Raw genomic sequence first — 21,856 nt, forward strand, 5'->3', positions numbered from 1 at the left:
TAGACAGGTTAGACTTCACTCTGGGGCAAAAATTCCAAACTTAAAGCAGTAATCGTTAAAGGAGCAGGCAAAGTGTGGAATGCAACCCCTGTTACTGGCCCTCCTTGAACATCATTTAATACGCCCATGCCGTCACCTTATAATACTCCAATTTTATTGGTCCAGAAACCAGGCACAGATGAATATCGGGTTGTGCACAACTTGAGCAATTAATCAAATCGTAGAAGATATTCATCCAGTAGTCCCTAACCCATATATTCTGCTCACTACTTTGTCCAGAGATTTTTGTTGGTTTACTGCATTAGAGTTGAAGGAGTCCGTTTTTTCTGTATACCCATGAGTTTTGAATTCCAAGAGTTGTTAGCTTTTGAATAGTAAGATCTAGATACAAAAGTTAACAGGACCATTGGATAGTAAGTCTTCAGGGATTTAAAAATTCCCCCAGAAGGGACTTCCCTGGTGGTCCAGTGGTTAAGACTCCATGCTTCCACTGCAGGGGGCGCGGGTTTGATCCCTGGTCGGGGAACTGAGATCCTGCATGACGTGCAGCATAGCCAAAAAAAAAAAAAAAAAATTCCCCCACAATATTTGGAGAAATCCTGGCAAAAGATCTGAGGGACCCTCAACTAACTGAGGGAGCCTTGATGCAGTATGGGGATAATATTCTGATTGCTAGTAAGACAAAGGACACCTCAGACCAGAATACGGTTTTGACTTTGAATTTTTGGTTGAATGAGGCTATAATGTGTCCAAGACAAAGGCACACATTTTCTGCCCTCTGTCAAATATTTGGGTTTTGAACTCTTACAAGTGCAGAGAGACTTGCCCCCTGACAGAGGAAGCTCTAGTCAGGGCTGCCGTTCCCACTGCCGAGAGACAACTGCAGGGATTCCCAGGAATGGCTGGGTTCTGCCTCATTTGGATCCCCAACTTTGGACTCATTGCAAAACCCCTTTAGGAAGCTCTTAAAGGAGGAGACAGTGGATCTCAAGACTGGACTAGGGAAATGCCATAAGGCATTCCAGGTTATCAAAGAAAAACTGCTAACGGCCCTGGCTTCAGGTCTTCCAGATAACATCAGAAAGCCCTCTGACTTATTTGTTCATGAGAGACAAGGAATCAGCCTTGGAATCCTGACTCGGAAACTGGGCAGCATAAGGAGGCCTGTTGCATATTTCTCAAAGCAGTTAGATACAGTTACTAAGGGATAGCCAGTTTGTCTTTGGGCTATAGCAGCTACCTGTGATCTTTTATGAGAAGCAGAGAAATTTACACTAAAACAACCTACCACTGTGCATACCCTTCACTGTGCACTTCTCCTAGAACAGAAGGGAGGATATTGGTTAACTTCAGGAAGATGAGGAAAATATCAGGCTATATTACTGGATAATCCTAATGTTACTCTGAAAGCAGTCTCCACCTTGAATCCTGCCACTTTGTTCCCAACTAATATTGAAGAGCCCATTCAGATAATTGCACAGGGCTATTCCAGCCATCTAGACCTGATGGACCAACCATTGGAGGACCCAGTCCTTGAGATGTTCACGGATGGAAGCAGCTTTATGGACCAGGAACAATGCAAAGCTGGGTGTGCAGTGGTAAGTCATCCCAAAGACACTGGAAGCAGAAGCCCTTCCCCCATGTACCTCCTCACAAAAGGTGGAACTTATAGCCCTGATGAGAGCCCCCCCCATATAGGTAAAGATAAGAGAGTAACTATTTTCACTGATTCTAAAATATACTTTCTTGGTGGTCCATGCTGGGGCCATTTGGAGAGAGAGAGGATGTGAACTGCAGGGAAGAAGGAAATTGGTATAAATAGACTTTTATACCAAAGAAATTTTAACCTTATTAGAAGCTGTCATGGAGCCAAAAGAATGAATGTCCACTGTCGAGGACATCAGAAATCAGATTGTCTGACTGCTCAAGGGAATAATCTAGCAGATCAAGCAGCAAAGCTAGCAGCCAGGACTAAAACACCCTAGATCCCCAATGTTGGCCCTGATCCCCTGATGTGGATCTGACAAGATGCTATCCAAAGTATTTTCCTGAAGACTTAAGGCCAATGAATGGGGATCTGATTGGAGTCCTGGCCATTCTCAGGATCCTGACTCTAGGAAGGGTGGGTTTATAACAGACGTAGCGAGATCCTTGTACCTGAATGCCTTATGGAAGATGTAATACGTTATACACACCAGAGTACCCACTGTGGGAGAGGTGCCACCCTCTAGTGGATTTAGAAATTCCTTACAGGACCAAACATGCAAAGGACAATTCAAAAGGTGATACAGAAATGCATGGCATGTGCTAAAAATAATCCTAAAACTGGGCCACTGCCATTAATCAAAGGAGTTCAGACTCCAGGTACTGGACTGGGAGAAGATCTTCACTGTGATGCCAAGAGCCACTGGAAACCTTAGGTGCTTATTAGTATTTGTGGACACTTTGACTGGCTGGGTAGAAGCATTTCCTTGCTGGTCTGAAAAAGCCTGAGGTTGTTAGAGCTCTCCTAAAAGAAATAATTCCTAGGTTTGGGTTACCTGTGTTCATTCAGAGTGACAATGGAGGGGCCTTTATAGCAAGAATAACTCAAAAAGTGTCTAGAGTCTTAAACCTTTGTTGGAAAGTACATGCTTCTTGGCGACCCCAATCTACTTGCAAACCGGAAAAGCGGAATCATACTCTTTTGTGATGAGGAATGATGAGGAAAAGAGGAATCATGTAACTGAACTTTGTCAGATTAATTTAACCTGGGATTAAAGCCTCACCAGTTGCCCTGCTTTGAGTGAAGGTAGACCCTACCAGCAGGCTCCAGTTGAGCCAACTATGAAATGTTGTATGAGAGCCCCTGCCATTGTTCCAGAAATGGTTTGAGATCCAGAAGGAATTCAAATTAAGGAACGTAGATAATGTCAGGTGTGTAGAATCATTGGCAGCTACTCTAACTGCTCTATATAAGTTTGCTTCTAGCAGGTTAATGTTTCCTGCAGATGTTCACCTGTGCCACTTTTGTCCTGGAGACTGGGTCCTGCTGAAATCTTGGAAGAATAAACATCCAGGAGGCCATCTCCATCCTTGCTGACTGGACCTTATGAGGTGCTACTCATGACCCATTCCCTGGTGAAGCTGAAGGGATTAAGCCAGGGATCCATCATACTCAAGTTAAGCTGGTCCCACAGAGATCAATGGAGCCACCGTATCCTGCCTACAGGAATGTATTGACACTACATTCTGACCAATGGGATGAGAGCAGAAGAGATGTATGCAATGTCTTCATTATGTCTTTAAAGGGTAGGAGATTCTTCTTCCCTTCATTCTTCTATTGTGTTGCCTGGAACACAGATGTGCTGGCAAGCTGTGCAGACGAGGGCGCGGGGATGACACGCTAAGGATGGCAGGGAACAAGACCTAAGAAGCCTCGGTCCCTGGACAATCTAGTAAACAAAGGTGCCACACTAGCCAAGAAGTGCATGTTCCCAGATTCAAACCCAGGTTTCATAAATGAAACACTCTTTCGTTTATGTCTCATAAAATACTTTTATACCGATTAGCGTTGCCCAAAGTAGACTGGCTTGTGTGTAATGACTTCTCTGTCTTTGGAACTGCTCAGGCTACTGTTGTCAAGGACGTCACAGCTGGGATTCCTGTGTGGATGGGCAGTGGAGGAGAGAGGCTATAGGAAGGTACCATTCAAGTGTAAGAGTCTATGATTAAAAGGAAACAGAACCTTTGCTTTTTTTTGGCCACACCGTGCAGCTTGCGGGATCTCAGTTCCCAGACCAGGGATTGAACCCGGGCCATAGCAGTGAAAGCACTGAATCCTAACCACTAGACCACTAGGGAACTCCCTAGAATCTTTGCTTTCTAGTTTTCCACTTCCAAAATGAAACAGAAAATCGAGACCTATTCATATGGCAGTATAATGTACTGTGTCTTTCATTCTCCCCCTCCCCCTGCTGGTTATTGTAAGTTCCTTTAAGGCAAGTACCATCTCTGGTTATTTTTGTATTTCTGCTAGCACTTCCCTTGCATAGAGTAAGCAATTAAAACATGGTTGTTGAGTTGAACTGCAATTGATCTTCATCTTTGTATCTGCCAATAGCATCCTCCCTGCACGTAGTAGGCCCTCAATATACCTTTGAGTTTAACTGAAGATGATCTGAAGTATTTAGGAAATGGAGGCACATCAGGTGGAGTGATGGAGGGGTAGTGATTAGAATTACCTAGATCAGGAATGGCAAACATGGCACTAGCTGCCACGCCCTACCGTCACGTCCACGGCAAACATTAACCGATCACAGCACGCTTGCACCAGCTGTGGACTCACAGCACGCTTGCACCAGCTGTGGACTCCCAATCCTCCGTTCAGAGGTTGAATGGCTTTATCAGTCAACTGGAGTCAGCATGGAGTCAAGATGACGTTTGTTTTATGTTGGCAGTGACACCTGGCATTATAGTGAAATCTGCATTATTTTAGCACTCAGTCAGTACCTTGTGTCTGTCTAGTTTAGCCAAGAACTCCAAGTCAGTCGTGTCTGACACTCCACCATGAAGAATCAGGACTTTCTCATCAACCAGCGTGGCCAGCGGAAGCCAGCAGAACACATCTTGCAGTAGTTTTAGTATTTTCTTGCCATGTGTCTAAAAAAATGACATTAATATGATATTAAGTTTCAGATAATTTACTCAACTTATCTGAACTAAGAGAAGCTTTTGCTTTTAAAGGCAGCGTACCTTATATTTATGCATCACTTCCTTTGTGAAACCATATCTAGAGTTAGAAGCAGAAACAGATTTTAGATTTAGTGGTATTAGTTATAGCATGCTTGCATTTTTATAAAAACGCATACTCTAGATGCATCTACTTAAATATATGGAAAAGACACTGAGAAGTAATTGCCAAAATGTTTAAAATCATACCATTATCTGTGGGTAGAGATGTGGGATATTTTCATTTTCTTTTGCTTATCTATATTTTCTACTTTTTCTATAGTGAACCCTTATTGTTTATATGATAAAGTGTGTGGCTATGTGAAAACAAATGTAATGGTTTTATCAGAACAGTAGGATATTGTATAAATTTTTAAAAAATCTTTTAAAATGGTGTATGTTGTGTATTCCACTTTATAAGATTGGAAGACTCCTTTAAAAAGGCATCTAACAAATAAGAAGCTCTGGCAAAATAACTTTACAATCACAACAAGTAAGGATCAAATCCCCAGTCATGTTTTGCTTTGTACCGTAAGTTCACCATATGGTCCTCATGGTTTCCTCGGTTGAGATGGAACTCTTTTGGGTAAACCAACATGAAGGCAAAAAGAACCATCAGGATCTCTACTGAATCCTTCCCTCGATCCACAAAGTCGCCGTTGAACACATAGGCCCGCTCTGGTGACGGGAGGCCGTTCTTCCCAATAAGGAGAGAAGTCCGAGAAGAGGCAGTGGAAGGAAGGGAATAGTTAATTGGGTCAAGCCAGTGTGCATCTGACAGTCATGTCAGGCCTGAAAGCCAATTCTGTGCTGTCTGGCTCTCTTCCAAACATGAAATGTCAGTAAAAGATGGGAATATTGGAAATATTTTGTATTAGTCTCGTATTTCCTTTCTAGCCAGGCTGAGGTTATGACACACTCATCGAAATAAATGCATTATCCAAAGCCACACTGTTGCCAGGTGGTCTGTGCAAAGGGCACTGAACTTGTAATTCCAAGCCCCGTTTTAAGTTATGGCCACTCTGTCCTTAACTAGCAATAATAACAACAGCTGCCATAGGTTTCTCAGGATTTAACAAGACAATACGTCAGAAACTGCTTTGTGTTCATTACATTAATAGAATATTTATATAGCTTGTTATATGCTCTCTATTTGATAACTAAAAATAGATATGAAAATAGCTTTTGGTTGCTTTGATAATAAACAATTTCTCTATTTAGTAATTTTCTTTTTTCTAAATAATGATTCCTTCTCTTTATTAACCTTAGATTTTTGTATTTTTTAAACAGTTAACAAAAATACACTAGGATATAATGCAGTGATGACTTTTACATTACACATTTGCTACATAGTAGCAAATATTTTTCTAAAATATTTTAAAATCCAAGTAATAACTTAAGCATTTCTTTAATGGAGACTGTATTTGAACTTCTAAATTAAACCTCAGAGCAAGACAGGAACATAATTTGAGCGTTCATACCTTATAAAATATAAAGATTAAGTCATCCAACTGGCCGTGTAAATCTCCTAACAAAGACAGAAAAACGTCAGTTTTGATTGGTCTTCACCATTGTTTCTAATTTTTTATTATAAAAAGGAAAACACCCAGTGTATACCTACAACTAATACAGTATTATGTCAGTTATATCTCAATTTAAATAAAAGGAAAATACCCAGGAACGCCTGACAAACTTATGCTTACTCATTTTTCCATATATAAGATAGGGATAAATATTAACTTCCCTTGTTGCAGGGATAGTTAATATTGAAAGCAGAAAGCACGATATTTCTCCTGTGCGATTACCATGAACAGTAAATGACTTACGTTTTCACTGAAGCAAAAATGGGACAGAATAGTGCAGGGTTGAAAACCTGGATGAGAACTAGAGAGATTTTTGCCCCACCTAAAACAAGAAGCTGCTACTCACGGGTCAGTGTTACAAGATTTTAAGAAGTTGGAAATCTGGATTTTAATATGAAATCCTCCAATTTTCAAATGTTGGAAGCTAATGTTAGAAATTTAAGAACATTCTGAGGCAGACAAGACATACTGCAGGCTGCCCGTTTACAATCCCTGGTGTATCACCGTCTCCCCTAAGTTCAAGGGCGGGGCATCAGTCTATAATGGTTATTAAAACATCACTGAAAACATAAGGAGATGGAGAAGATTGTCAGCAATAGGATTTCTCTCTGGAAGCTGAATAAATGTGGATGGAAGGAATAATTTGCTAGGCATTTAGGCCTTTTCAAGTCCAGTAAGTAAGTAAACCGTCTTCTAACAAGGGAAGGTCTGGGTATTTGCTAGGATTTTGTTCTGAATGGAGAGGAGGAATTTGGGGCCAAATCTGAATCTCTGGGAAAAAACAAAGCAGAGGCTGGGCCCCCTCACCCCACAGTTCTCCTTCACGGCACCACCCCTACCTTAAATAACTGTGGAGTAAATGTAAATGTAATCAGTGTGAAGGCGTGAACCCGGCCTGCCCGAGTGGCCATCGGGTCCCCTCCAGCCCTCCTGCCCCTCCCTGACCACAGGCAGAGTTTTCTCGTTCGTGAAAAGCCGTTTCTGACTGGCTCTTACCACATACTGTGATTTCCTCGCTGTAACAAGTGGAGACCCGGTTGATGTTTGGTAGTTGTACCAGATGTTTCCTGGCTTCATACAAAAGATTCAAGACATAGCGAGCGTGGAGCCTCTACTAGGAGGAAGAGGAGGGATGGGACAAGACAACACATACTTGTGAGGGAAGATGGGCCTCACCTTTACTGCTTAATGACCCCAAGACCACAAAAGTGACCCCAGTAAACTGCTCCTGGGACCCTCCCTATGCACAGATCCTTTCCTTCTCACCCATCTGTGCCCTTGTTTGTGCTTTGCATTATCCCCGAAATACTGAACTGATGTCCTCTTTCCTACCTACTCTATGTAACCCCTGCTTGCCTTGAGCTTGGGAGAAACACAGGACTGTCTCAGCAAAGTATGAATAAGTGCATGTGTATCGATGGTATCGGTGATCCTGACATTACTGGGAAAATCGTCCCAGCTCTTCCTCCAATGAATAATCTTCATATGAAAAAGGGGAAGGATTGGAATCTGTCATAAGAGCCAGAATCTGACCACTTCTCACCAGTTCCACCTCTACCACCCGGGTTTCAAGCCACTATCATCTTTCGCCTAGACTATTGCAGTAGCCTCTTGCCTGGCCTCCCTGCTTCAGCCCTTGCTCCCAGTACTCTATTCGGCAAACAGAATGATTATATTAAAGGGAAAGCTGGATTATATCATTTCTGCGCTCATTGTCTCCCCATCTCTTTCAGAATCAAAGTCCACCCTACTCACCTCTCTGTCTCCATCTTCTCATAGCAGTTCCCTGGTTCCCTCCTCTCCAGCCACAATGGCCTTCCTGATGTCCCCCGAGCAGTCCAGGCAAGGTCCTGCCTCAGGGCCTTTCCATTTGTTCCTTCTGCCTAGAACGCATTCCCCAGATCTCCACATAGCACCCTCTCTCCCCACCTTTGACCTTTGCTCAGAAATCACCTTTTCAGTGACACCTTCCCAGACCACCCTGTAAAATTGCTATCTCTCCCACCTAGAACTTAGTTTATGCTTTGACATAGCTCTGTCACCTAATATATTAATATATAAATATTACTCATTTGTTATTTATTATCTGTCTCCCCACTAAAAATCTCAGCCCCACGAGGGCAGAGATTTGTGTCTGTCTTGTTCACTGTTCAGTGCCTAGAAGAGTAGCTGCACATAGCAGCGCTCAGTAATCATCTGTGAGATGAATGAACATAGAGATTACATAATGGGGAGGAGGGATTTTCAATACATAAAAACTGGCTGATAATCACAAGATCCTGGCTAAGAAAAGGGCAAGCGGATCTCTCTGACGGATCCCTGACACAAACACCCTAAATCCAGGGCCATTCCTTCTGCACCGTGTCTGCTCTACTTCTACACATTCCGTGGAATTGGTGGTGACCCAGGTCCCCCGGCGGGAGCTTACTTGTTTCACTCTGAAAGCTTCCACCAGAGCAGTTGCATGGTCGGGAAGGAGCGGGAAGGAGAGGCGTGGCCCCGTGTAACTGTCTGGTACCTCGATGGATTCATAGTCCCTGCAATTCTCCATCTCGGAGTCCTGGGGGGATCTCTCTTCAGTGAACATGCGGTTCAGGAAGTCCCCTAGTCAGGACAGAAAGGGTGGGCCGGCTTATGATCAGACCTGCAGGCACGGGCAATGGAGAATTCATTCCCTGGACCATACTTGAAGTGGGTCCTGGCCAGTCTGGCTTCGGCTCCAACACAGGAGAGGAGAAAGTAAAGGGCAAAGTGATGACAAATTAGAATGGGCGGGAGAAAGGTTACGACATTATTATGTCAATTCCATTCTACTTTTTTTTTTTTTTTTTTTTTGCGGTACACGGGCCTCTCACTGTTGCAGCCTCTCCCGTTGCGGAGCACAGGCTCCGGACGCGCAGGCTCAGCGGCCATGGCTCACGGGCCCAGCCGCTCCGCGGCATGTGGGATCTTCCCGGACTCGGGCACGAACCCACGTCCCCTGCATCGGCAGGCGGACTCTCAACCACTGCGCCACCAGGGAAGTCCTCCATTCTACTTTTATTTTAAAAGATTGCCTTAGAAAGTACAGAAATTTACAGGTCTAGGTTGGTAAGCAGGAGGAAAGTGAAAACTGCGGTGGAAAAAAAGTTCACGGGCATTTCTGGTGTACTTAGTGAGTGTGGCAGATGCCTCAGACTTTCAGGCAATTCATTTCCAAATGCTGCCCCTGCATCTCTGCCTGAGGGCTTTGTCCCTGGATCTGCAGAGAGCCCTGCATGGCAGGCCAGACCTGCGTGAACAACTCTTCCCGTCCGCCCCTCCCAGCAGCCTTCTACCAATGACTCTCGGGCGTTGAGACTCCAGTTCCCTCTGCCTTCAGACGGGATACTTCCCAGGCTGCGTTTTGCACTATTTCCCAGGTACACTGCAGGTTTAGTAACCCACCCTTTTTTGCCTGCCTCCCCTTTCCTGAATCCCTTCCCCACTCCCTCCCCACCTCCCAGTGTTTCCTGTATTTACCAAATAAACTCCTTGCACCCAAACTTTTGTCTCCAGGTGTGCTTCTAGGAGAACCATTTATTTGTCAGCCTCCTCGCTCATTCCCTGGCTGTCACCAGATTCACATTTCCCCTCCCTGTGCATCCCACACCTCACCCCGATGTCTTTGACCCTGAGACAGGAGGACCGGCCATGTGGCCGTTCATACTCACTCTCGTTGTGATTGTTGGGGGTGAAGTGATCCACAAGGTAGCTGAAGAAATTGTGGAGCTGCAGAAAAACCCAAGAAGACGTGGCTTTAGAGATAGAAAGAGAACCCAGGAGTGGTCCAGATCAGCTGCACCTTCTAGGCACCTGGGCCTTGCTGTGTGGGGCCTGGAAGGCAGAGCTGGAGGTGGTCCCATCCCACATCCCATCGCACCTTGACCTGGTCTTGCTGCCCAGCATACTCTATAGACTGGAAGATGCTCCAGGTGCAGTGCCGCCTCATCTCCAGGCGGGCCATGTAGCGCCGGTACCATCTCTGGATCAGGACCGCTGCCTTGAAGGCTGTGACACAGATGGAGAAGCAAGCCTGTGAGGTGGGACTCCCTGGGCCTGTGGGGGGAGTGCTTCTCCCACTGTCACATGGGGACAAGATGGTAGGGAAAGCACTATATTTTGCCACCAGTAGGAAGGATTTGCCTCACTGCTGGCCGGGGTGCTCTTTTCCCCATTCCCGCCCCCATCCCTCCTCCATTCTTACCTATTACTTATACTAAAATCACTGGAGGACTATTGGAATTCCCACTTTTTGATGAAAACATTTATATGTGTAGAGATGCAAAGGTTGGATTCTGAGAAAGAGATGTAAACTGGGGAGGTTGCAAGGTTGCAGCATCCTTGAGGAGTAGGATGATGCAGGTACTACTCAGCCATAAAAAAAGAATGAAATTTTGCCATGCGCAGGAACACGGATGGACTTGGAGGGCCTTATGCTCAGTGAAGTGAGTCAGAGAAAGGCAGATACTGTATGATATCACTTATATGTGGAATCTAAAACATATCAATACAACAAACTAGTGAATATAACAAAAAAGAAGCAGACTCACAGATAGAGCAAACTAGTGGTTACCAAGTGGGGAAAGGGAAGGGGGGAGGGGCAATAGAGAGGAAGGGGAGTAAGAGGTACAAACTATTATGTATAAAGTAAGCTACAGGGATATAGTGTACAACATGGGAAATATAGGCAATAGTTTATAATAACTGTAAATGGAAAGTAACCTTTAAAAATTGTGTTAAAAAAACATTCAAATGCAAAAAAAAAAAAAAAAAAAAAAAGGATGGGATGATGCAGGGGTCAGAGGGTGGGGAGGACATTTTGATACTGCAACAACAGACAGGATGTCAGGAGTCTGGTTCTGGGCCTGGAACTGCCCTGACCAGCGATGTGGCCTCAGGCAAGTCAACTTTCTGGGCCTCAGTGTCCTCATCTGGAGAAAGAGATGAACTAGATGATAACTGGGGAGAAGAAACACACACACTACATACTATCATGTCAGGTGGTGGTCAGTGCTTGATATCCCCAAATTCCTTCTATCCCTGTGGCTTTGTGTCCCCATCACAATACACCCAGGACTGTGCTGACTATCCAATCCGAAGGGCAGCCTTTGCTTCTCCTTTTGCCAGGACCTGTGCTGGGTGATCGTGTACTGCAGGATGGCATAAGTAGGTTGAATTCTTCCTATGAGCTCCAGAACCTGCAGTCAAGTACTGCTGCCAGAGAAGAGGAAAGCTGTCCACGTGAGTAACTAGATTCTCCTTAAGCTCCTGGGCCTGAATGTGCCACCAGGGATGAATGGAGCCTTTGTGGATAAAGCTGGATTGCAAAGGAAACCCAGCAGGTTCACTCAGGTCAACCTTGTGAACAGTAGACAGATTGATTTAATACGCCTAGCTTGCATTAGAGAGCTAATGGAATTCCTACTGACGTCCCTAAGAGGAGATGAGATACAATAGTGAATGGGAAAAGAGAACTTGAGAGAAATTTAAGCAAAGCTGAATTTGGTTTTCTGTGAGGAAAACACATCATACACTAAGTATGTCCCAAAGGCACCCACGAAATAATAAGTGATGAGGATTGAATTCTGTAAATCCCCATTCAGAGTAGTGAATGAAACGCCCAGAGTAAGCGGTACTCAGCTAAAGTAACAGGTCATGGGAAACACAGACATCTGCACCTCACCCTAGACCGACAGCATCAGAATCTCTACAGGGAACCCAGGAATCTGCAGGTTTAACAAGCTCCATGAATGATCCTGACTCGTGCTGAAGGGTAGGCATCACTGAGGAATATCATGACCATCAAGTTTCCGTGAAAATGTTGTTGGCTAACACCTTGCCTCAAGCATTTTAAGGCGAGTGCTGCCAACCAGACATACTAACCTCAGTACCTCTTCGGCTGCTCAGGGTAGGCAGACCAGGCAGTGCCTCTGTTTCTCCCTTTTATTCTCCCTCCCAATCCTCTGTCTAGGGCCTGGGTTCCATTGACATGGGTGCTGTGAGGCTGTAGCCTAGTTTAAGGACCTCTACCCCATCCTCCCTTCCCATCGGTGCAATACTACATGCTTGGGCTCCTCTTCCTCAGCCTTGTGCAGACTAAATCCTATGGCAAAAGTTACAAATACACCTGGCTGTTAAAATTCCACCACTAAGGACAAGGCAACCATGTGGGGAGACAGAGGCCAAGGTGAAGAGCCGTCCTGGAAGCAGAACCTCCAGCCCCAGCTGCCCTGAGGATCACAGATAAGCCATCTAGCTGGGCCCTTTGCAAATTCCTGACCCACAAAATCATGAGCGGAATAAAATGATTGTCTTAAGCCACTCAGTTCTGGGGTCGTTTGTTACGCAGCACCAGATAATTGGAATGGGAATTGTATAAATGTTTTATAAAATTATAAAGCAAAGTTAAATCAAAATTTTAAAAAAATATCAATCTCTGAAAAGCAAAAGTCAAACAAGTGAATCTAATCTTGTACAAGTTAGTGGCATAACCACACAGAAAGGAGTTCTTTCAAATGATTTGAAAATTCAGTAAGTTGTATATGCCTAGTGGATGTACTCAAAGGACAAAAAGAACTACAAAGAAATCGTAAAGAGTTTTCAGCAATCATATCGTTATAATAGTATTGTTATTATTTTTCAGAAACTTTTTTATATACTATAGGACAAAGTAAATAATACCACATCAGTATCATTAGGGAAAAAAGGGTTTTTAAAGAGAAAGGAGATATACATATAATATCATATCAAAGTTAAGTAAAAATATTGTGATCCTAAATATAAACTGGTCATTAAAATAATACATATTTTCTGGATCTGGTCACTGAAAAGGTGTAGAAAATAATGACCAACCTGGTAGCGAACACCCCAAGCTCTGGAGAAATAGCTATTTCTGGTCTGGAGCCAAAAATATGCAAGATGAGCCTGGGACCTATTGCCAAACTAGAAAGGAAGCCATGAGCTTATAAGGTTGCTTAGGCTTATATAAACAAGGTGCTGTCACTATTTCCCTTGCTTCTTCCTTCATCTCTGGTTGCCTCTCCTCGGCCTCTTTCGTTGGCTCATCCTCTTCGACCGATGCTTAATAAGTACTGGAGTCCCTCATGGCTCTGTCCTAGGCCCTGGTCTCCGACCTGACTTTACTGTCACTCTAGGCTACTTCAGTGACCCCCATGGCTTCAACAATCACCCGTACTCTGATGCCTTCCAAATGCATGTATCTCCACCAACGTCTCCAAAATCCAGATCTGAATATGCAACTGCCTACTCAGCACATCCACCTGCATGTTGCATGGGCATCTCAAACCCAGCGTGTATAAACTCAGCACCTTCCTTCTACTCGAGCTTGGTTCTTCTCCATTATCTTTATGTCAGAAATTGGCATTATCATCTGCCCATGTTTGCTAGCTAGAAACCTGGAGGTCATTCTTGATCCATCCTTTTCTCCAACCCCACACATGTAATCAGGTGGATCCTATCAATTCCACCTCCTGAATATTGTTGGAATTCACCCTCTTCTCTCCATCTCTACTGCCACCAACTCTGGACCAAGGCATTATCATCTCCTGCTTAGATGACTTTAGTAGCTTCTAAATTGTTCTTCCGGGCTTCCCTGGTGGCCCAGTAGTTAAGAATCCACCTGCCAATGTAGGGGACACGGGTTCGAGCCCTGGTCCGAGAAGATCCCACATGCCGTGGAGCAGCTAAGCCTGTGCGCCACAACTACTGAGCCTGCACTCTAAAGCCCATGCGCCACAACTCCTGAGCTCACGTGCTGCAACTACTGAAGCCTGCGCGCCTAGAGCCCGTGCTCCGCAACAAGAGAAGCCACCGCAATGAGAAGCTCGCGCACCACAACGAAGAGTAGCCCCCGCTCGCCACAACTAGAGAAAGCCCGCGTGCAGCAACGAAGATCCAACGCAGCCAAAATAAATTAAATTAATTTATTTTTTAAAAATAATAAATAAATAAATAAATTTTCTTCCTTCTACTCTTACCACCACCATCCAGCTTGTCTCAATCCCTTCTTCGTGGAAGCCAGAAGGGTATTTTATGTATGTAAATCTTATTCTAGAACTCCCTGTTTTGAATTCTTCAGTGGTTCTTCTTGTCTTTAGGATAAAGTTTAAAATCCTACAAGCTCCTGAGTGACGTGGGCTCTGCACACCTCAGCAGCCTCATGCCATGTCACCCTCCATCTTGTTCACTTCAGACCACTCAGTTCCTTGAATATGTCTCTCTCCTTGCTACTTCACGACCTTTGTACCCTCTACCTAGAACGCTCTTTCATCCCCTTTTCGCCCAATCTTATTTCATTCAGTTGTAAACGTGTAGTTTGGGATAAACCCCAATGGACAACACTGACTCCTTGAGTAAATTTTAATTCTATTAAATATAGTTCATCAAGTCCTAAGACATTCAGCTGAGCATCCTAGTGGTCATGTTACAAGGAGGAGAAGCCGATTTTCAAGAGTTAGCATGAGGAGAAATGTAACGATTTCCTGCCCACCCTGAGAAGCCCCTCCCTATGCAATGTAGGCTTCGGGGTACCCACAGTTAGTCTGAAGGTGGGAAGCGCATACCTTTCTCTGCATTCTGGAAAGCAAAATGATGTTGGGTTGAGGTGCCGCTTCCCATAGCGTAAGTGTAATGTTTCTGCAGGACGCAGATAGCAGGTCCAAGGGAGAGTGAATTGTTTGTTGACAAAAGGAAGAAGGAACCTGCAATAGGGAGATTTGGGCAGAATATTAGTTCAGGTAGACCAAATTATCTATGAACCTTGTCTCCTACATCATAAAAAAAATGTGAGGCTATCATGTGATAGCACCCTCCCCCCACCTCCCCAGCCTCAGTGCATGAGATATTCCTCCCCTATGTTTCCTCTATGTGTCATCTCATCTCTCCCCTATGTTTTCAACCTTCCTACTAGATTTTCTTCAGACTAAAAACATACGTAAGTCTCTTCTCAGAGCATTTCATCATCATCATCATCCTTTGACCTCCTATATCCCTCAAGCTATAACCCAACTTCTCTTTTCTTCTCATCCAGATTTCTCTGGAGCAGACCACTTATTTTCTCCTTAATTCCTCTTAACACCATGTTTTTCATCCTCACTATTGACCAAACCTTTTCATGCTGATGTCTCCAATGCCTTCATCTTTTCAGCCTTGACCTTGTCAGAACAGCAAGGCCATCATGTCATAAGCCATGCCTTGATTTAAATTCTACCCCTTGGCTTTCCATGATGCCATGCTCCTATCTCTTGTTGACACAACATTAATCAGTCAATCTAAGAAAGAGCTGGAAAATTTTATTTGAGCCAAATTTGAGGATTTATAACCCAGGAAGAGCGTCTCAGAAAGCTCTGAGAACTGTTCTGCTGGTTAGAAATCAAGGCACGGTTATATAAGTTTCTTCTGTGACAGAGAGCTGTACAGCAAATGATGTATTACAGTTTACACAGTCCAGATCTGCAAGTACAAAGTGGCGGGTCATGTGACCCCTTACAAGATCAAGAAGGAAGGTCATCTTCAAGCAATTGTCTTGCTGGTGCTGGGAGAAGTTGTCTTTATGGCTGAGCAGGTATTCCTGCCGATGGGGGAGGTTTGGTTGAAGCATAATGCGGATACACAGTGCACAGTGGAGGGGAGAGAGGAGGCCAAGGGGTAGAGAAATTTTTTTATGTTTAAATTCTTCTTGTCTTGCCATAAAATATGAATTTTATTTCATACTGTCTCTTTATTCTCTCTCCTTCCTGAGCTCATTTTTCTCTATCCACCCCTTAAATGTCAATTTGATTTGCATTCTAGTCTCAAATGTCTGCTCTCCTCACTCTGTATATGCTTCTTTTTTTTTTTTTGCGGTATGCGGGCCTCTCACTGCCGTGGCCTCTCTCGTTGCAGAGCACAGGCTCCAGACGCACAGGCTCAGCAGCCATGGCTCACGGGCCCAGCCTCTCCGCGGCATGTGGGATCCTCCCAGACCGGGGCGCGAACCCACGTCCCCTGCATCGGCAGGCGGACTCACAACCACTGTGCCACCAGGGAAGCCCTCTGTATATGCTTCTTAAATAACTGAGTCAACTCACACTTTCAGCTATCACTTCCTCCGTCTTAAACCTCCATCTCCATTTCAGACTAACTCTAAACTTCAGCCTCACACACCCTGCTTCCTGCTGAACGTTGGGGTGCCTCAGACTCCATGTAACGCAAATAGAACTCATCTTCCCAAAAGCCTCCTCCTCCAGCCTCATCTCTCTTTTCTCCTTTCTTCGACTCTACTTCTTGACCACCATGACTTCTGGGTTTTTGCTCTTACCTGGAATGTCCTAGCCCACACTTGACTAACTACTCATTCCTTAAGGCTCACTTCAGGCCTCACCTTCCTTAAAGAGGCCAGTTCAACATGCCCCTCCTCTGAACTCCTGAATATCCCAGTCACATCTCTGATGAAATAAAATTTACATTTCAAGGCAGGACAAGAAAAATTAAACACAAAATCCTCTCTGTGTTTGTTTGGGCCTCTTCCTTCCCTCCCTAATGTGTAGTATGCATCTGCATTACACATTAACCAGACCTCCTCAAAGATGCGGGTGCCTGCTGAAGCATAAAGATGAATTTTTTTTCTTTCTTCTTATGCTAGCAATGTGATTTCTTAGAACAGTGCTCTTTCCCAGCTCTGTAGGGGGTCATGGCGACGTGCTGCTCACTTTGCCCAGGCTTACCTGGACTATGTATCCTCGATGAACTTTATGTAAAATACCAGTGTGTCATTTTGACGTACAATTCTTTGTCTCCAAAATGTATATGACTGTGCCATTGACTCCTAACAAGTGGAACAGTTCTTAGAGCTTTCTGAGAAGCTGCTTCCTAGGTTACAATCCTGTTTGGCTCAAATGAAGTTCCCTTTATTTTTCTTCTTAACTTGATAGTTAACTGAATTTTCCTCGTCATTTTCTTGGGGTAGCCAACAGGATATCAGAGACACCCACCAGAGGACACCTGGAGTCTACCCCAAACCAGTGCTTGGTACCAGCGTGGGCCCTTTGAGCCCCATCCACTTCTTAGTATGCCTCAGGTGATTTGGTGAGTTCTCCTGATATCCAGACACCATTGCTTTAAATGACATCCTGAATTTTATTCAAGCTGTTTCTCTTGGGACTTGGAGTCCTAAGGGGATACTGGTGTATTTCCTATTTCCTAGGCAGGGACCTAAGGGGAAATTCCTAGGCAGACACCTAGGAGGAACTTTGAAGTGAACTGGATTGGCCATCTTTTTTTTAAATTTGGCTTCAATTGGAAAGATATGGTCTGAACAAACTGTTGCTGGCGAAATGAGAGACTGAGCCTGCTGAGCTCTGAAGAAAAGGGACTTCGCTCCTTCCGGCCATAATGTGTCCTCAGGTGACTGAGAACCTAGCGGAAGTGTCTGAGAATCAATCCTCATGCCATGCAGTGGTCCTACAGGGGATCCCAGTACAATCATTAAGTAAATTCTGCTCCCCAGGGGACACTAGAAGGCTGACCACCTAGTGCTCTGGGCACCCATGGCAGTTTTAGACTGCTGGAGGGAGAGACTCAGACATGTAAGAGAGTCGAACAGACCCAAGGGTAACTCCTTGGGAAGCTAGACTCAGAAGCAGCACACATTCGATCCATCACACTGACCTCAGAAGGTTGTTCGGATCATATCTGAGTTAGGGTACCAAATGAATAATGGAAAACCGTGCCTCAAAGGCTGAACAGCTCCCGTATGTGCACCCACTCCTGGAACCCCGGCTGGCTTCATGTACAATTGAAACAAAGCCAATGCTTGCAAGCACTTTAATCTTAACTCTTAAATGGCCAGGATAGAACTCTTTTGACCTTCCAAAACTGTAGAGAAAGCCAGTTTGATAAAACATCTTTGCAAAATTCTGACCCTGAGAGAACAGAAGTATTCCTAGGAGAAAGCTTAAAGTTATAACTCTTTATCATGTCTTGAAATGTAAACATAGCCCATATCGCCTGAGACTACAGCCTTGGCTCAATTAATAGAACTTAAAACTGAAAGGGGGAAAAAAAAGGAGAGGGGAGCTTTCTAAAACTCAAGCAAGAAAACTATGAGATCTCTGTCTGTGTCTATCTGGATGTATGTATGTCTGTGTGTATGTTATAAAAACAATATAACCCTACCTCTGGATGGTGTTATCAAAATTAATTTGTAAAAGAGCTCTATTTAATTGACTTAAAAGCAAGTGCTTACAAATCAAATATTTCTAAATGTAACTTAAACTAACACAAATCTTTAAACGATCACGTGATCTAGGATTAATCTTTACTGAAATAAAAAGCAAGCTTAAACTGATGGTTTAATTAATATAGACATGTCTTTAGAGTCATCAACATTAAGTAGAATACTTTTATTGTACCTAGGTTTACTGAAATTCAGTAAGTTCATTTATCTAGGTTATAAAATTTGTTAACAAGAAAATTAATGATCTGATGATATTTTCATAGGTAATGAAATAAATGGGATAAAAGGTTTTGGTTAAACTATTTAAGAACAATTATGTTTTATGGTATGCCTACCTAAAAATAGTTTCTCCAGATTTCTGGCAACTTGAAACCTTAGAGCTCTGATAAGTTAAATGATGGAAATTCATTGAATGTCTAGATCATTTTTTTTCCTCTAGACCATTTTTTTTTTTTTAATTTCATTTATTTATTTATTTTTGGCTGTGCTGGGTCTTCTTTTCTGTGCGTGGGCTTTCTCTAGTTGCGGCGAGCGGGGGCCACTCTTCATCGCGGTGCGCGGGCCTCTCACTGCCGCGGCCTCTCACTGCCGCGGCCTCTCTTGTTGCGGAGCACAAGCTCCAGACGCACAGGCTCAGTAGTTGTGGCTCACGGGCCCAGCCGCTCCACAGCATGTGGGATCTTCCCGGACCGGGGCACGAACCCTGTCCCCTGCATTGGCAGGCAGACTCTCAACCACTGCGCCACCAGGGAAGCCCTCTAGACCATTTTTAATAAGATAAAATGCTGAAACATTAATTGCTAAAGGAGTCTATGTTTACCTACTTTTGACTTCTTATTACAGTGAAACTAAATATGTATGAGAATATTAATAAATATTTTGTGCTTTATTGAAAGATTATACTTTGAAATGGCATATATTTCTAAAAATTTATTCTAAAATGGGAACCTTGAGAAAAGAGTTTTATGCATGGTCAAGAGTATCTTAGAGGAACTTCCCTGGTGGAGCAGTGGTTAAGAATCCGCCTGACAATGCAGGGGACACGGGTTCGATCCTTGGTCCGGGAAGATCCCACATGCCATAGAGCCACTAAGCCCATGCGCCACAACTACTGAGCCCGCATGCCACAACTTCTGAAGCCCGCATGCCTAGAGCCCGTGCTCTGCAACAAGAGAAGCCACCGCAATGAGAAGCCCGTACACCGCAACGAAGAGTAAGCCCCACTCGCCTCAACTAGAGAAAGCCACCGCGCAGCAACGAAGAATCAATGCAGCCAAAAAAAAGAAGAAAAAGACTGTCTTAGATTAGATTGAATTTGATTAAATAAGTGAATTTTAATATTAAGTGTGAAAACGTGTAAAACTAGAATTTGATTTTTTTCTCTAAGTTTTCTTTGAAATGTTAATTTGCTTTTTTTTTTTTTTTTTGGTGGTACGCGGGCCTCTCACTGTTGTGGCCTCTCCCGTTGCGGAGCACAGGCTCTGGACGCGCAGGCTCAGCAGCCATGGCTCACGGGCCCTGGCTCACGGGCCCAGCCGCTCCGCGGCATGTGGGATCTTCCCGGACTGGGGCACAAACCTGTGTCCCCTGCATCGGCAGGTGGACTCTCAACCACTGCGCCACCAGGAAAGCCCCGTTAATTTGCTTTTAATAACAGATTGTGAAGTTTCTTTACCAGTAACTTTCTGCACTTGCCTTTAAAATCGTTTACTGTCACTTTGGTTAAGTGAATAAATATTGTTTCACAGTGACTTATGATCCTACTTGGCCAAACATTTAAAACCTTTTGATATCTTTGACAAACTTCCTCACATCAAATTCTAAATGAAGTTCTTTTGACCTCTAGCTAACTCTGGGATACTACAGAGGGCCCCTGAACATCTCAAAGAGAGATATTAAAATAATCAGGCTTATTTGGTCTGTTAAATTACATGGGAAACATTGTCAAATGAGTAATGATAAACCTTCTTAAGTTATATTCTATGGGTAAACGTTATTAATATAAATGTTCTAGAAATTATATGAAGTTTCTAAAATTTGAAATGTCCATAATTCTAGTCATTATCTTAAAATTTCACACCTCACAGAAATAGCCCAATTTCCTTGACAATTGCATTGTAATCAGGTCTTTAACCATGCTTTTAAGTCTTCTGTCACTTATAGATAGCTATTGTCTTACTCTGACCCTTTTACAAAAATACTTGTAAATGACTTGCTTTTATGCTCCAAAACTAAATTAGACTCAGTAGCAAAAGGACTTCTACATTGTTTGTGGGCCCTTTCAGCAAGGGCTCTCTTATGTAAGGCTACTGAAGAAATAGTAATGGGGTCTCCTTTAATTATTTACGTCCCACACTCAGTTGAGTCTCTTCTAAACTCTCACTACATTTAGCACTATTCTGTATGCCAACTAACTTCTTAAGAGGCACTGTTGCTTTCTGCACCTAATACTATCCTGGTTCTATGTAATAACCTTAACCCTGCAACTTTGCTTCCAGCACTACATGAAGAAAACAACCAAACTGCACAGTGTTAAGAGACTATCTTTTTGCTCCCAGGAATGACTTACAAGAAGCTCCCATTGATAAGGCTAATCTATTTGATTTACAGATGGGTCCTCCTTAAGGGATGAATATTACCGAGCTGGATATGCAATAACATCCACAGTGGACACAACTGAAAGTTCTTATTTACCAGAAACAACGTCAGCAAAACAAGCTGACCGAACTGCCTTAACCCAAGCTTGCCAACTAGCCAAAGACCAGATAACAAAATTTTACACTGACAGCTGCTATGCCTTTGGAGTGGCACACAATTTTGGAATGCTATGGAAACAATGAGGTTTTTAACCTCTTCAAGACAACCTATTTAAAAAATGGGAGAATTCCCTGGCGGGCCAGTGGTTAGAACTTAGCACTTTCACTGCCAGGGGCTGGGGTTCAATCCCTGGTCGGGGAACTAAGATCCTGCAAGCCGCGAGGTGCAGCCAAAGAAAAAAAAAAAGGGAAAACAGGTTGCAGAGTTGTTCATTGTTATGCAATTGCCTAAACAGTTAGCAATTATTAAAACACCAGGACATTCCAAATCTGACACTGTGGAAGTGAAAGGAAATCAGCTTGTTGATGCTGCAGCCAAAGAGGCAGCTTTAAACACTAATCTTGCCCAGCCTTGGGAATGTCCACTGCTCTCCATTAACCCTGCTAATGAAATAAAAGATTTCTTTCTACAGGCTCAGGAAACCACAGCTAAAGAAAAGAAGCAGATACTGGAACAAAAAAGGGGAATTTTGACCCCACAACACAAATAT

The 21,856-nt window shown here is 43.7% G+C and overlaps 1 protein-coding gene across 2 annotated transcripts in view; it reads right to left on the minus strand.

Annotated features, from left to right (window-relative positions):
• Positions 1–21,856, minus strand: part of LOC113609826 (serine/threonine-protein phosphatase with EF-hands 2-like) — a 43,811-nt gene that overhangs the window by 8,772 nt on the left and 13,183 nt on the right. For both annotated transcript variants that reach the window (XM_027087459.1, XM_027087458.1), the window contains exons 2-10: positions 14,897–15,034; positions 10,195–10,322; positions 9,986–10,043; positions 8,722–8,897; positions 7,290–7,404; positions 6,192–6,238; positions 5,241–5,407; positions 4,735–4,771; positions 4,492–4,641 (exon numbers count right to left, since the gene is read on the minus strand). In XM_027087459.1, coding sequence (XP_026943260.1) covers positions 4,492–4,641; positions 4,735–4,771; positions 5,241–5,407; positions 6,192–6,238; positions 7,290–7,404; positions 8,722–8,897; positions 9,986–10,043; positions 10,195–10,322; positions 14,897–14,951 — 933 coding nt within the window. In that variant the 5' untranslated portion in view covers positions 14,952–15,034. The remainder of the gene's footprint in view (positions 1–4,491; positions 4,642–4,734; positions 4,772–5,240; positions 5,408–6,191; positions 6,239–7,289; positions 7,405–8,721; positions 8,898–9,985; positions 10,044–10,194; positions 10,323–14,896; positions 15,035–21,856) is intronic.

Source organism: Aethalodelphis obliquidens, unplaced genomic scaffold (assembly GCF_003676395.1).
Source record: "Aethalodelphis obliquidens isolate GAN/ISIS:26980383/991018 unplaced genomic scaffold, ASM367639v1 scaffold59, whole genome shotgun sequence".
Taxonomy (NCBI): domain Eukaryota; kingdom Metazoa; phylum Chordata; class Mammalia; order Artiodactyla; family Delphinidae; genus Aethalodelphis; species Aethalodelphis obliquidens.